At 38.4% G+C, this 15,364-nt stretch overlaps 1 protein-coding gene across 1 annotated transcript; it reads left to right on the plus strand.

Annotated features, from left to right (window-relative positions):
* The first annotated feature begins 1,308 nt into the window (after nt 1-1,308).
* Nucleotides 1,309-13,338, plus strand: PPAT (phosphoribosyl pyrophosphate amidotransferase). Its single transcript, XM_010012814.1, has 11 exons — nt 1,309-1,340; nt 1,478-1,544; nt 4,798-5,004; nt 5,547-5,659; nt 5,774-5,919; nt 6,735-6,807; nt 8,548-8,699; nt 9,919-10,046; nt 10,352-10,573; nt 11,403-11,523; nt 12,907-13,338. Exons 1-11 carry the CDS (start codon nt 1,309-1,311, stop codon nt 13,080-13,082), a joined length of 1,437 nt encoding a protein of 478 aa, XP_010011116.1. The 3' UTR covers nt 13,083-13,338.
* Nucleotides 13,339-15,364: the final 2,026 nt, after the last annotated feature.

A 15,364-nucleotide genomic window follows, 5' to 3' on the forward strand; every position in this document is an offset into this window, starting at 1 on the left:
CTTTAAAGTTTACTACCTATCTTTGCATTTATAGATGAGACATCTTCCTGAGTTAAAATAAATGGGTTTAAGAATGTCCTCCATCTCTGATTTTTCTCTTGAAGGTCTGTGTCAATAACAGGGTAAATTCATTCAGATATGTGTGAAGCTTGTTTTGTTTTGCTTTCTGTAAGCAAATGTTCTTTAAAATTTGGTTTACGTACAACTGGGGCTAGTGATCCATTTTAGGTCCGTTAGTGGCCAATTTTAGGAGCTGGAAAAGATTCACAGTGAGCACAGTCAGTTGTACCTTAGTATCCATTCCATAGATTTTTTTGTGCCCAATTATATTCTTGCTTATACTAAATAATTCCAGTGACTTCAGCTGAGTTAAACCAGTCTAATGCACAAGTAGCATCTTTGTCTGATATTCTAAAAATACTCTGTTTCCTTTTTAAAGAAAAAACGTGTTTGCTTTTTAGTCGTTATTATGGGGGTGGATGGGAGCTCACTAGCCCACCGAAGTCCTTAAGAGGGCTACAGGCACAGTGGGCAGTTTTCTTAGAGGTAACACACTGCCTTTCTCCAGGAAGCCTTTTAACAGGAGATGGAGTGGTCTGCACTGTCACCCACAAACAATCCAGTCTGCAAAGCATACCTTTCCAATGGATAGGGACTGAAATATAAGCCTTGGGCAGCCGTGCAGCGCTCTGCCTGCCTCCAGCAGCACAGCCTTGGGGAGCCCAGATAGGCCTGGGGAGGGCTGGGAGCAAGCTGGAAAAACGCTGTCATTCCAGCTGATACAGCTCTTCTGAGCAGTAAAGCGCAGCTGCCAGCCCAAGGGTGATCTGTAGGAGAAGTATTTCCATTTGCAGTGACACTGTACACCAGACTTGTTTTGCTTGAGTTCAGAAGCTGTGATGCCCAATGCTAGGTTTATGTGCTCAAATGCTTTTATTGGAGCATACATATAGCTTTTAGAGGTGTAAATGCGAGCTTGTCTTCTTAAAGGCAAGAACGCAAAAGCTTCTGCAGAGGTGATCAGTGGAAGACATAATGCACTCCCTAGACAAAACCATCCGTTTCTTACTACCTCCCCCACCACCACCCAAAGCAGAAATAGAGTAGCTGTTGAGCATACTACTACAGCCTAGACTACTATCACTGCAAAGTGGCTTTTAAGATTAAGCATCTGCTGTTATTTTATGCCCACACTGAAATAGGACTGCAGTAAGAGCCTGAGCCAGTGTTTATTAGTGGAAAGATTCCTGCTAAATTCAGTGGGCTTAGGCAGAAACCTTATGTGACTGTTTTGAAATGAAGCATAACATGGGCAGGAAACCAGCTGTAATTACAAGCCTGTAAAATAAAACAACAATAGGCCTACATTGAAATTTCATATTGTAAAGAATAGATGAAAGAACACCAATCCACTGTATGTTCAAGTATTTAATTCTCAGCAATTCAGTGCTTTATGTTAATTTTATTTTGTCCATAGGGGCCAGGAGAGTGCTGGAATTGTGACAAGTGATGGACAGTCATCCCAGGCATTCAAAGTGCACAAGGTAAAATGTAAATTAATGTTTTGTAGATGCCAAACCGAGATGTGTGAAGGTTTGTTTCAGCTAGGAAGCAGAATAATTAGAAAGTAACATGTTATGATGGACTGTTTTGGTTTTGTCAGTGATAGTATTTAATTGTTATTTGTGTGATTTCTGCCATAAGTGCATGTTTAAAACGAATACGCCAATGTTATCCTTTAGCAATATCCTCCTGATGTCACAAAAACTACTTACCAAAGTCACCCTACACCCAAGGTGTTAACTCTGGGGAGCTGGAATAGCAGCAATGCAACTTGAGATGAAGAGGAAAGAAATACACTTACAGGCTATGCACAGGCAAATGGAGAACTAACTCTTGCAGTAGTGAGAGTCAGGGAAGTGGCAGCTTTACCCATAGGTAAAAATAAGCAGAATAAAAGATAGTCTCCATTCATTCTTGAGCTGAGAATCCCAGGGAATGTTAAAAGACATAAAATGGCTATAACCTTTAAAGGATTATGCCTGCTCTGGGGATATTTCTGATCATTCTGTATTGAATAGTAATCAGGAATAAAATAATAATCAGCCTATTCCATCCTGGAAGAGGAGAGGATCGGAAATAAAACTACATCACAAAATAACCATGGGGAAATTCTTGATGTGTCCCCTCTAACCACAATCAAAAAGCAGTTTGTCTTCACAACCAGAGAGGTCTCTGGGGAAGATTAATCAAGACTGTTCAAATCAGTCCAAGACTAAGAACCGCTTTGCTGCATCAGCATGTGTACCTATGCATGTCTGCTCAATGCATCGTGCAAAATCTTGTCTCTTCAGGCATCATGTTTCTCACCTCTTCAGGCATTTCCCCCCCTCTTATATGTTACTTACAGCCTGGTTCACACACACACACACTTTTGAATGCAGCTTTTCTCAACTTCAGCAGCGTGTTATCTGTTCTTCATTCCTGTTCCTGCTTGGGTTTCAGCTTTCCATAAGGTTTACAGGAATTCCAGCTCCCTTTAAAGTGGGCTACTTTATAAATCCTCTAGTAGAAAGTGCTTCTCAGAATGAACTTCCAGCAGGTGATAGTTTGTAGTGTTTCCATGTTACTGAGCTGCAACGTTTAGCTGTTATGCTAAGAATTTAATTGACTATTATCATCGTATCAGCTTTGATATTTTAAGAGTTGCAGAGCATGTGATGATTTCTTCCATCCTTGCAATATGCTTGTCGGCTAAAGCTCTTTTAAAAAACTGTAATAACCACAGTGTAACAAAGAGCCTGTGGAGTACAGTTTACATGACTGGAAGTGGTGCTAATGTAACAAACATTTGGGTCTGTTACTCTGGTGAAAGTATATTTAGGACTCGGACTTGTAAACTAGTCCATAAAAATGTCAGCAGTTAAGATGGTGCTGTACCTGTTTGTCCTCCAAACGCCGTTTGACTCTTCTTCATAGCAGAGGCAACACAATGGAAAAGATGCCTGCTTGTCACTGTTTCAATTTACTCACTTTTGTCAACAGCTTAAGGCAGTATATCAGAGTATGAACTGGAACACCCAAGGCATGGGTATGTGTTCCCTTCTGATTGTTGCCAGCCTTTGACCACAGATTAATAGCCCTTGACAAAGGACATTAATCTGTTGTTTTAAAATCTCCCAGAAGGACTTGTCCAGATTTGTCTGCCAGAGACTTTCAGCTAGACTTGTGTAAGAAAGCATTATTGTTGTACTGTATTAACTAGCTCAGATTGTGGAAAAATTTAAATCTCTTGTATAGACATAGCAATGTCGGGAGGAGAAAGACTGACTGACTGTTTCACACTTGGATATGCAGAATAATAAAGCAGCTTTGTATAATACAGTCATAAGATTGTCTTCATTGGGAATTCTTTATGCTGGTGTAATTCACATTCACCATCCCACACCAGCTCAGTCTAAATCTGAGGAATATTTCAAACAGCAATTAAAAGATTATGTACTTGTGTAACCAAATCTGGTTTAAAGCAGCATTGCTTGTTTAAGCTATTGCTCTGCTTAACTTGGCTACATCCATTAAGACCAGACCTGTCAGATCTCCTGTCAGGATAAAGTTGGCCCAAGTAAAATAGGAGTGCAAGATTGCATTTCTGTACATATATAAGAGCACATAACACAGAGTTTAGACTACATTTATTTCATCTGTGAGACAGGAGATGGTAATTTATTCGGCATAAAGTTTGTTGAATCATTAAAGCAAACCTATACCAGTTTTACTGTTTGAGGCAATAACATTTTAACATGATAGTAAGTATCGTAAAACCACATGTGTAACCACAGCTTCTTGGTATTCCAACTCCATAGCAGTCACAGCAGAAAATACCCTAAAGCTGAACTTCCTTTAAGCTTTCTTGGTTGAGCTCTGAAAACGGTTCAACCAATTTCTTTCCTTCCTGTCCTATTCCCACTCTCTTGTTGTTGGACCTACAGCACAAGTTATGAACCTTTCACAGCTTTGGACCTCTCCTATGTATCTTTGAAGGTCCTAGAGGAGTGTTATGTGTACTACTGTGTATATCACAATTACCACACATGACAGGGAAACCAAGTATAGAAGGATGTGTTTCCCCCAGGCAGCAGCAGAAGCAGGAGTTTGAAGGAGGGCCTGGAACCCAGTCTTAATTTCTACTCTCTTTGGTTTTTTTCAGACTACTCTTGCTAGGAAATTGCCTCCACATATTACTTGTTGCCAAAAGCTCCTGCTGGCTGACTAAAAAATTTTGATGCATTTTTGCTTTACACAGAAGGCAACTTGGCTATATGAAAAATCTGTTTTAAGTAAACAATAACATCTCTTGAGAAAGCTTTACTTCTGACATTGGCAAGAATGACAGTGGGATCTATAAAAATTATCATGGACCCAGTATAAAAGTAAATCCAATATACTGTTCTCTTGTAAAAGATATTCTCTACATAGAATTTCCTTCTGTCAGTCTTTTTGTCTGGTGTTTTTAAACAACATGTTTGTTTTGGCAGTGTTTTTCAGAAGATGTATTTTTAGTAAGAGATTGTTCCATGAAAATCCTCAGCACAAAAATGTGTAGTGCTTTATTTAAAAAACAGAGTAATGGCATCTGATATATCACTGTAACACCTACTCAGCTTCTTTCTGTCCCATGTCTTTCTGGGTACTTGCCTTTCTCTTCAATTTGCTTGCTTTAAAAACAAACATAAGGAGAAATTAGGGAATTGCCAGGAAAACAAAACCAAACAGAACTTTTATTTTTTTCTCCTAAAGGGAATGGGTCTTATAAATCACATCTTCAATGCAGAAAGCCTGAAGAAGCTGTATGTTTCCAACCTCGGTATTGGGCACACACGGTACTCCACCTCAGGGATTTCTGAGCTGCAGAACTGCCAGCCGTTTGTCGTAGAGACTCTTCACGGGAAGATTGCTGTGGCGCACAACGGGGAGCTAACAAATGCTGTACAACTCAGGAGGAAGGTTGGTATCTCCAATAAATTTGCTGTGACTTTTCCTTAATGCCAAACTGCTTGGGGTAGTGAGACCCCAAATAGATCATTTGGGGCGAAAAAAATCCCGAGGGGAGGGGAGGCATTTTTAATGTCTTAGGGGACAGTTCACCAATCCTCTAGACTGATGGTCACATTCCTATTGATCAAGTGTTGAGGGTGTGTTTGGCTGGAAGGGTATGTGCTAAAAAGGCAAATTAAAATTTAGCAGATGTTTCATTGTGAAATCATGCCTGTGATACGTTCCATCCAAGAGTTAATATTCTTGCATTGAAGCGAGGCAAATGTATGGAATGCCCAAAGGAACCTAGTCCATCGTTAATCAGAGCTGCAAGGGTATAAATGGATGGGAGAAAAAAAACAGTGGTGAGGAAATGTGGATGGAGAGTGGAGAATCTTTTACATGATTGTAAATGATTTGGTATTTAATTAAAATCTGAGCATGTTATGTGGGATTTTTTTATATTTTTTCTTTTGAATGTTGTTAACCCTTTTGGTTTGTGTCTTTAAAAGCTTATGCGGCATGGTGTAGGACTGTCAACCGGTTCTGACAGTGAGCTGATCACCCAGCTGCTGGCTTTCACACCTCCTCTAGAAAATGATGATACAGCCGACTGGGTGGCAAGGTGAGGAGGGTGGGTTTCGGAACCAAGAACAGCAATCTCTGCTCGATACGCAGCTGTAAATGCACACAGCTGTTTGTGTGACACAAGATTATGTTCACCTATGTCTCATTTCAGAATAAAAAATTTAATGAATGAAACGCCAACTTCATATTCATTGCTAATAATGCATAAAGACATAATCTATGCAGTACGTGATCCATATGGAAATCGCCCACTCTGCATTGGTCGCCTTATTCCAGTAGGGGACATGAATGGAAAAGGTAAACCATATATTCATATTCATATTCATATTCATATAGTTTGTGCCTGAAAGCACTGACATAACAGAATCCTAGAAGACTGATGTCAGTGTCAGTATTAGGAAGCCCAACTGTAACAGAGTATTTGTGAAAATGTAATTAACATCTAATCAACTGAACAGGAAAGCAGGGATGAACAGAATCACAGAAGGGCTGGGGTTGGAAAGGACATCTGGAGGTCATCTGGTCCAAATTCCCTGCTCAGGCAGGGCCGCTTACAGCCAGTGGGCCCTGTACAGTCCAGAAACAAGTCTGGTTTCTTCCTTTCTTCTGTAGTAAGGTGGATGAAAGTGCTGGATTATTGGCAATGTATTCCTAAATTCCAAGCACTCCCAGTCACAGGTAGTATGGTAACAGAGCAGTTTATGGGGAAAATCCTGTGTGTCCTGTTTAGCCTGCAAATCAACATTTTCCACGAAGTAAGATTAGAATCCATTTGTATAAAAATAAAGTAAGTTAAAGGCAAAGTAGTAAATGCTCCTCTACCTTCACAAAACTTGGTAATTGCAACCACAAGAAAAATTATCAAAACTTTTTTAGAGCAAACACACATTCCTACCCTGTGTGACACAATTCAGTACGTTTTTGGGTTTTTTTTAACAGTATTACAGAAACTTTGGTATGCTATACCTTTTAATTATAAATTATAGTAGTCTTTAATTGTGCAGTTGGCAACCTAAACAACCCAGATACTGCAGTAGAAATGTAATGGGGGAGGGGGGGCATGATGGTAACAAGAATTGTGGACTGACTCTAACTGAAATCTTTCATTTCAGGAAAAGATAACAGTGAAACAGAAGGATGGGTAGTCTCCTCTGAATCCTGTAGCTTTTTGTCTATCGGTGCAGAGTAAGTGCCATACTTCTCACTTTATCCGAAAGCTCTCCTCAGGCAGTGATTAAACATTAAACTTCTAATTGCCAAATATCATAACCTATTACAATATGAAAGACATCAAAGAATAGTTTGTTGGACTGTTTGGAGGGTTGGTGGGGTTTTTTGCCAGTGCTCTTTTTTGCCAGTTAATTATCTTGAACAGTTTAATGTAAAAGAAGAATTCAGAAAGAATTGTTCAGAAAGTAACAATAAAGACAACTTCACTGTTTAAAGTAAATGCCTCTTAATTGCTGCATTAAACCTGCTTAGCATATAACTTTTTAATTTTAGACATGTTTGCAGCAGAATCGTATTATGAAATAATTCTTCAATCACAGAAAAGTTACATTGGTAGCTCACAGGCTGGACTGACCTGAACTGTAGCATATGCTGTCTGATGAGCCAGACTTCTTGTTTGGAAAAAATGATGGGCACCTGAAACTATTTCCATATGTGCAAACATCCGTCAGAGCCAAAACATGAGGTGACGTTCACGTTACCTCTCTAGCTAAGATCCTCTGAAAAGAAATATGTGATACTTTCTCTGGACAAAAAGAGAAAAGTAAGAGGCTCTTCAGGAGACCACAGATTTGGATTGGAAGGCAACTGTGAACTAGAACATGATTAAAGCAAGAAAGATTAGGAGGAAGCATATTAAATTTTCTAATCAGGCAATATAAGAATGTGCATTTTGGGACTAGACTAATAAGAAAAGTTGGATCCTCTTAAAAAAAAGAAATGTGAAAAATTGCATTAAGAACACAGCTACCAAATAAATAGTTACGTCAAGCAAAATCAGGCAGCAACATGACAGCACCTTAGAAGTCTTTTATTCCATTCTGGAGTGTTTTATTGTAGGTGTGGTGGTCTGTGTTCTCTTGCTGGAACCTCTACCCTGTCTCTGTAGGAAGTACAAGGTGTTGGTAACAGGGGCTGGCTTGGGACAATTTATTCCACATATGGATAAGAATAATCATTTTCTGAAACTTGTCAAAATCTCTGTTAAGAGAAGCTTGAAGTGTAGGACCATAAAAAAGCCTGTAGGTTTTCAAAAAAAGCAATTTTGTCTGAATTTCTTGTGTAGCCAATGCTGCTCTCTGCTAATGCTAGTATTTCACCAGTCAATAATCACAGATTTGCTCACCTCTGATATTTGCAATGTTTTGGGATAGAATTAGATTGAAATTGTAGAATAGCCACCCAAGGACTCACTAAAGGATCCAGAAAAATGTTTAATAAGGTTAAACATTGTAACATATAAACCTAATACTATTCCATATTTCTTCAGATAGGAGAATTGGAATGTAATTTCCAGTTAGCTTTTTGTCATTCTCAGTTTTTTTATATTGCTTTATAATGTTAATTAGCTTACACAGAAAAGTCCTCTAGTATTGCTCCAGGACTAAATTATTAAAATATATTTTATCTCAGTGAAGCCTGTACTAGACTGAGTATTGTACATCTCACATATAGGAAGAATACCAGTATTCTCAGGTACTAAGAATTAATTTACTGCTTTTGGGTATCAATTCATACTGGTTTAGTAAAGTTCACTTGTCTTGGTGTGTTGGTCTTAAAAAACTCCAGCTCACATTCTAAGATAGAAGCAAATTATTGTGCTAGGATGTTCCTGTCAGTTGAATCTTCTTAATATTTCAAAACTCACCATCCAGGTTCGGGACATTTCTAAATGCTATGTATTTCTCTTTCAAGGTACTATCGTGAGGTCCTTCCTGGAGAGATTGTGAAAATATCCAGATACGATGTCCAGACACTGGATGTTGTACCAAGACCTGAAGGAGATCCGTCAGCATTCTGCATCTTTGAATATGTTTACTTTGCAAGACCCGACAGTATTTTTGAAGGTAAGAAGATGTAACGTACAGAGCTCCTTCCTAAACAGTGGGTGATGTTACCCTGGAAAACAATGACTCTGGAAAGGATCTGGGATAATAGCAGAGTACCAGTGACTATGAGCTTGCACCACCTTCCTGTTCCTGGCTGTGTGTATGGTTTCAGTCAGGCTGCCTGGCTACTCCTATGGAAGGGATGAAGCACCACAGACATGATAAAAGTAGAGGAAATATCCCTTAAAAGTGAGAGAACTTTATTTATTGAGAGAAAGGAACTTTATTGGTTCTTGGAATGCTTTTTTAAAATTAAACTTCTGAAATACTATCTGAAAAAAAACCCAACCCAAACCAAAACAAACCTATTTTGGCTTTTTCTTCATAAGAAAGGGTTATTTCAGGAAGATGCTTTTAATATAACTTGCAAACCTATGCATTATCTAAGTACTTGGGGTTGTCAGTCTAATGCTTTTATTATTTCAGTAGAAGCCATCAAAAATTGTCTCACTGACAAAGATGTAAGACAGGACTCTCATACCTATCCAACAAAGAACGTTGGATAGGTTCTTTTCTTTCTATGGACATGCCATCTGTAGGTCCAATACAGTTCCCCACCCTCATAAAGCCAGTTTCATCCCACATCCCTTTTTCCATTATCCTCTTACCCTTCAATATCTTCACTTCTTACGTTCCTTAGTACTGCTGCTGTACCCTTTGCTGTGCCTCATCACAGTACCTCCAGTTCCTTCCCGTGCTGCAAATTCTGTTTATGACCTTGGAAGCTTCTGAGGCCTCTTATCCCTTTACTAAGTTTGGGGTAAATTTTGCCAGCTGATTCAAAGTTAGTAAGTGGGCAGAGGCAGACAGCAGGATTACACAAACTTTGGCTGCTGTAAAAAACAGCCTAAAAATAGAATATGCACGTTATGAACAGGGAGGCATAATTTCTACTTCTTTTCCCCTTTAAATACATTTTGTAACATCCACAGGACCTTTAGTTACCCAATTGAGGCAAACTGAATTTTAATTCTCTGTGTAGTGATATGAATGTGAATGTTAGAATATGACATTATGAAAGAAAATAAAAAATGACCTTATGTGAGTGACTGTTACTAGTTGTGGAGCTTTTCTCACTGACTTATATGCCTGCAACTTGCCAGATAAATTTGTACAGCAAACTGAGAGGAAATCTGAATTATGCACACCAGGAAAAAACAGTTCTTGCTGTTCTTAGGTCAGATGGTGTACTCAGTCAGGAGAAGGTGTGGGCAGCAGCTTGCTATTGAAGCACCCGTGGAAGCAGACCTGGTCAGCACTGTCCCAGAGTCTGCAACCCCAGCAGCACTTGGTTACGCTCAAAAGGTATATGTTAACCTGCCTTTTTTTCCCCCCAAGCATATTTACAATGATCTCTTTTTGTAATGGAGTATAATGTTATGAGCCATTAGTTTTGTATTGATAATGCTTTATATCTTGAGTATGCCCAGTACTCCTACTGAGTCATCTGCACTTGTTTTTTCTGTCATTATTCCACTATACTAAGGTATTTCAAAGTTTTTTGGTTACTGTGAAGTCATACTAAGTCCTAAGCTTGCTTTAAAGTAACAGTAACTGAGAATAACTAGTTCCTTAGATTGTAATTCTGTTTAACTGTCTCCTGTTTACAGTGTGGACTACCGTATGTTGAAGTACTCTGTAAAAATCGTTATGTAGGAAGAACATTTATCCAGCCAAATATGAGGTTACGGCAACTTGGTGTTGCAAAGAAGTTTGGCGTTCTGTCTGATAATTTTAAAGGCAAGCGAGTTGTTATCATTGATGATTCAATTGTGAGGGGCAATACCATTTCACCCATAATAAAACTACTGAGAGAATCAGGAGCCAAAGAGGTAAGTTAATTTTCAGTTAGCATAATACAGATGTAAACAGAAGACTGATAGGAGGGTAAAGCACCGATCTTCGTTTGTACTACATATTGCTTCCTTATTTAAAAGGGCAAGTGTGCAAAAAACCAATGGCTAGTGCATGTTTATTGTGAATCATAGAATGATTTGAGTTGGAAAGGACCTCAAGATCATCTAATTCCAACCCCCCTGCCACGGGCAGGGATGCCCATGATGGATTAAGGCGTTTCTTTTGTATGACTGATTTTGGGGTCATTAAGGGGGAGGAACAAGTCTCCATTCATGAAGCACTATCTGGCAAATAAAGAGAGAATGGAAAACAAATTAGTTAAGATCAGAAAATCAAGTATTGGTGTAGTATTCCTGACATACGTGTGACCTGTGGTACTGCATTAAGTACAACCACGTACTTAAATACATGCCTTAAGTCACCAGAGCACACTGGGTTTAATTGATTAAGATTTTTTAATTGAAATGGAGTGTGCAAGTCTCTCACTGGAGAAAAAATGTTGTGTATATTTGATTTTGTAAACCAAAACATGTGCATCAAGGACTGAACACCACAGAAGAAAAAAATCAGTTTGGAACCTTTTACTATTATAAGGAAATGCTGTAAAATAAGTTCTAAAACTGTCTTTCCTGCTATGTTAGCATCTGAAAAAACCTTTATCTTATTTTTACGTCTTCTGTGATTCCCATGCAGTGCTGGGTCCTGTTCTTTACGGTTATTTTGCCTAACTGGGTCATCACTGTTTTATTATGGTCTGCTGACCTTCACCACAGCAGTCTCCTTTGAAACTCTATTTTTGTTCAGGTGCACATCCGTGTGGCTTCACCTCCCATAAGATTTCCTTGTTACATGGGAATAAACATTCCAACTAAAGAAGAACTCATTGCCAACAGACCTGAATTTCATGATCTTGCAAACTATATAGGTAAGTGCTACTCTTCCTTTTTCTAAGAGACTTTTCGCCTCTAAGTATTTTATTGTCCACATTGAAATAAAGCACAACACATAAAGGCAACAGTGACAAAACTGACTAAAAAATCGCCATGCTGATAGACTAAGTTCTGCATTGTGAGTACCCTACAGATCAAACCAATTTAGCTACAAACTTTTTTTTAACACAGTGAATTATATTTCTCCAAAGAATAGAAAACATTAGAACAGTTGCATAATCGTAAGTTACAAATAAGCTGTGACAACAAAACTTTTCAATACTTAAAGCTCCTTCTGGGTAACTTTGCTATAGTAGGCAAAACACCAGGAAAAAAATAAGTGCTGAAAATCTGTCCTATAATGAAAATCTGATGTAGTTCTCACTTTCGTGAGGTGTTCATAAAAATATGTTTGGAATTTGTGAACACACACTGATTTTTCTACACATTTAAATTTATGTAAATAATTTTAACTGCATTATATATTTCACTTTGAAATAAATTACATTTAAAACTCATCAAAGAATGTCAAAAACATTCTCAAATTCTAGAATGAGTCATGTTTTGCAGCAGAACAAAAAAACCAGCAGCTTTTGTTCCTTGTGATGGGGTAAATAACATACTCTTCATAGGATATCAGCAACAGGAGTTATGTGAAGGCTTGTGAGTGAGATCTACTATACAGGCATGGCCTACTGGGCTGCAGTACACTTTTTTAAAATGCTTTAAGCACATAGTTGTAGTTACAGTTAGAAAACTGTAAATTCTGATTTCAGGTGTTCAATACTCTTAGTATAGTATTGCAATGCATTCTTTTCCCCACAATTACAGTGAAGGCACGTTGAAATATTTCAAGTCTTTAAGTATTATTCACAAAATAATGAGTGAAACAATAGAAAACTAATGATATGAAAAGGCTATCAAACCTTCCTCTGCAAGAACATCCCTTTGAATTGCATTGTTTCTTAACATGGTGGCCTTCCCCTCCCCGAAGTCCCAGTATTTGTAGTCATGGGTGCTCAGTCTGGGATACACATCTGCTTATACCTAGACCCAAACTACAGAGTAACTGTGGGAAACGGTACAGAGTTCTGGGAGTCTTAATACACACCCTGGACTTTATTTCTACTTTTGCAGTATGTGTGACACATTTGTTCCCATCTCGGAACCTTCAGTCTGCATTTCAGTGAGTTGCTCCCTGCACTAATTTGAGAAGGGCAAGGCTTACTATGGTCTGATAATTTTTCACACCCATTCTCTTTAAGTAGGGTGATCCACTGGGCATCACAGTCCATACCATAATGCGACTGCATTTCCAAAGAGTGCTGCATTTGGTACAGTATTGCAGCTTTAACTGATTAACTCTTTATTTCCTTTAGGAGCAGACAGTGTTGTCTATCTTTCTGTGGAAGGGCTGGTGTCATCTGTGCAAGAAAGCATCAAAGCAAGGCAAGAGAATGAGAGCAGCCTTAAAACCCAGAAGTTGCGTGTTGGAAAGATTGGTCACTGCACAGCATGTCTCACTGGAGAGTATCCTGTAGAGCTAGAATGGTGAAGTTTTAGTGGATGGACATGAACTCATCTGTTGCTGAATGTACCTTTTTCAAAGATGCCTTCTTGCCAATAGTTTTCTTACATTTAGGGTAAATGGAAGGCTTATTACAGCTAACTCGTTACTGTTGCTAAACCACATCTTTACAGTAAAGACTTACGGAAAGTCTGATGCGCTGATGAAAACAATGTAAGCAGATTAAAATACAAAACCATAGTTTTGATGCACAGTTGTGCCTTCTATTTTCTCATGAAATATTATAAAAGCCAAAGTTTTTTTAATTGTGTAACAGTCCCAGAGGTTTTTTTGTTTTGCTCTTGCCCTGAAAGATATCGCTGTTATATTTGTTCACAAATCATGGGTCATGTGGTGTAATTTCAATTTATCAAATTCTTAATGCAAAAGAATGTGCGGTTTGCTCTTCTCCTTTGGAAAAATACCAGATTCCGAAGAATTAAATTGCTTCCTCAGCAGTTCTTGCTTAGGCTTTTTAAGAATAGAAGTGTCTAACTTTTGCCAGTATAGCTCAACAGCCTTTATTAATCCAGCCTTTTGTAACAGACTCTATGAACATAATGTCTAGTGTATAATTTTTAAAAAATGAAGACTCAGGGAAATGCTCAGCCAAAAGCTCTCTAGTTTTACAACTTTAAAATTCTCTTTTTGAACTCCAGTGTAATTATATTATCTTCATGTTCTTTCATCAGTTGCCAATAGGATGTGGAAGGAGAAAAAAATACTTGGCGCTGCCATTTTTTTTCCTGTTTTACATCATGTTTTCTCCAGGACAAGTCCTGACAATTTTTGAAGTGTGAGCTAATGCTCAGTGTGCTTTTCACATGTCTACATCCAAAGTAAACTTAAAGTCACTTTTCCTTTTCAATACTAAAAACGAGGTACCAACTGAAGATGATGAGTTGTTTTGGGTATAGTCTTATTTTACTGTATTACTGCTGTTACAATAGATGTCATGTTTCAGGGAAAAAAAAAAGTTCTGAAGAACCATTAGCTCTTGAAGGCATTGTATTTTTTAACTGGTTACTTGTATACATGAAGATCACTTGGGCAATGAACCACTAGCTGAAAATGGAAAAGCACCTTCTGAAAACTACTGCAAATTTACGCACAATTGTAAAACTATTTTGTATACTTCAGTTTTGTTCACTGAATACCAGCAACTGAATTTTAGATTTTGTATTTAATATTGTGTATTTTGGCCTTGTAATTGTTTGTGACACTGTTTAAAAAAATACAGAGGAGTTTAAGCGCTGCTTCTTTCCCCATCATCTTACATATAGTTGAGAATTACAGCACTGGTGATTAAATTCAGAAGGGAGCTTTCTTACATGGGATTTGTAGCAATGGTGCCTGACAGACAATCACAACACAGACGTCCCTGTTTGAGAAAGCATGTAAATAGAAGAAGGGATAAGTCTGGCTCTTTGGTTATAGATACATATGAGAAGCCCTTTCTTTTCTACCGGAGATAAAACCTTAGATGCACGATTTAACAAGGCTGCAAGCAGATGTCTATTGATTTATCTGAAACTGTCTCTAGAACAGACTGTAAATGAAACTTGTGCAAATAGTCTTTTAACAGGTTTTTAACAAAACTAGTATTTTTGAAGTCTGGTAGTAATTGCTTAAATGGGATTTGAGCATTAGGTGGCGTAATTCCGATTTAATGAGTCCTAATGCCCTTTCCCCCCTCCACGTTACAAATGTGAAATTACAAGGTCTGCTACTGTGAGCACTGTAATTTTTAGATATACTAAATGCCTAATCTTTGGGACATATTTTTTTCAAAACCTTAAGTTAAAAGGAGATACTTTCACACGTCACTGTATTCTCTGACAGCTGGGTTGATGTTTGGGGTTACCCATCTTTTTTTTTAATCACATACAGCAGGACGTACCCCTGCTATGTTGAGGTGAAAACTCTGCTTTTAGGTGTTGCTATTTGTATTACGTTAATGTTTTACTGTGAAACTGTTCCTGCTCTATTACCAACGTTCACCTGTGCCAGATTATCATTTACGAGATGTGACAAAGCAGTAGAAAGCTGATGTCTAACCTCTCCCACACGTAATATTAAACGTCCTTATGAACGGGTCTTCTCGATCTCTCCCTTCGCTCGCCGGCAGAACACATCGGAAGTTTCTTTAATAAAGTCATCGCGAAAGCGCCTCGAAGCTGGAGCAAAATCGTTTCGTGTCCCGCATTAAACGGCCCCCTCCCGCACCATAGCCCAGCCCATACTGTGTTACCGGTGCCGGCTCCCGCCAG

The sequence above is a fragment of the Nestor notabilis genome, unplaced genomic scaffold, assembly GCF_000696875.1.
Source record: "Nestor notabilis isolate BGI_N333 unplaced genomic scaffold, ASM69687v1 scaffold2674, whole genome shotgun sequence".
Taxonomy (NCBI): domain Eukaryota; kingdom Metazoa; phylum Chordata; class Aves; order Psittaciformes; family Psittacidae; genus Nestor; species Nestor notabilis.

Excerpts from the sequence above, each read along its gene's own strand:
- PPAT (XM_010012814.1), top strand. The coding sequence starts at position 1,309 with ATGGGCAGGAAACCAGCTGTAATTACAAGCCT. Across the intron at positions 5,920-6,734 it reads AGGGGACATGAATGGAAAAG|GAAAAGATAACAGTGAAACA; the intron begins GTAAACCATATA and ends CTTTCATTTCAG. Across the intron at positions 6,808-8,547 it reads TTTTTGTCTATCGGTGCAGA|GTACTATCGTGAGGTCCTTC; the intron begins GTAAGTGCCATA and ends TTCTCTTTCAAG.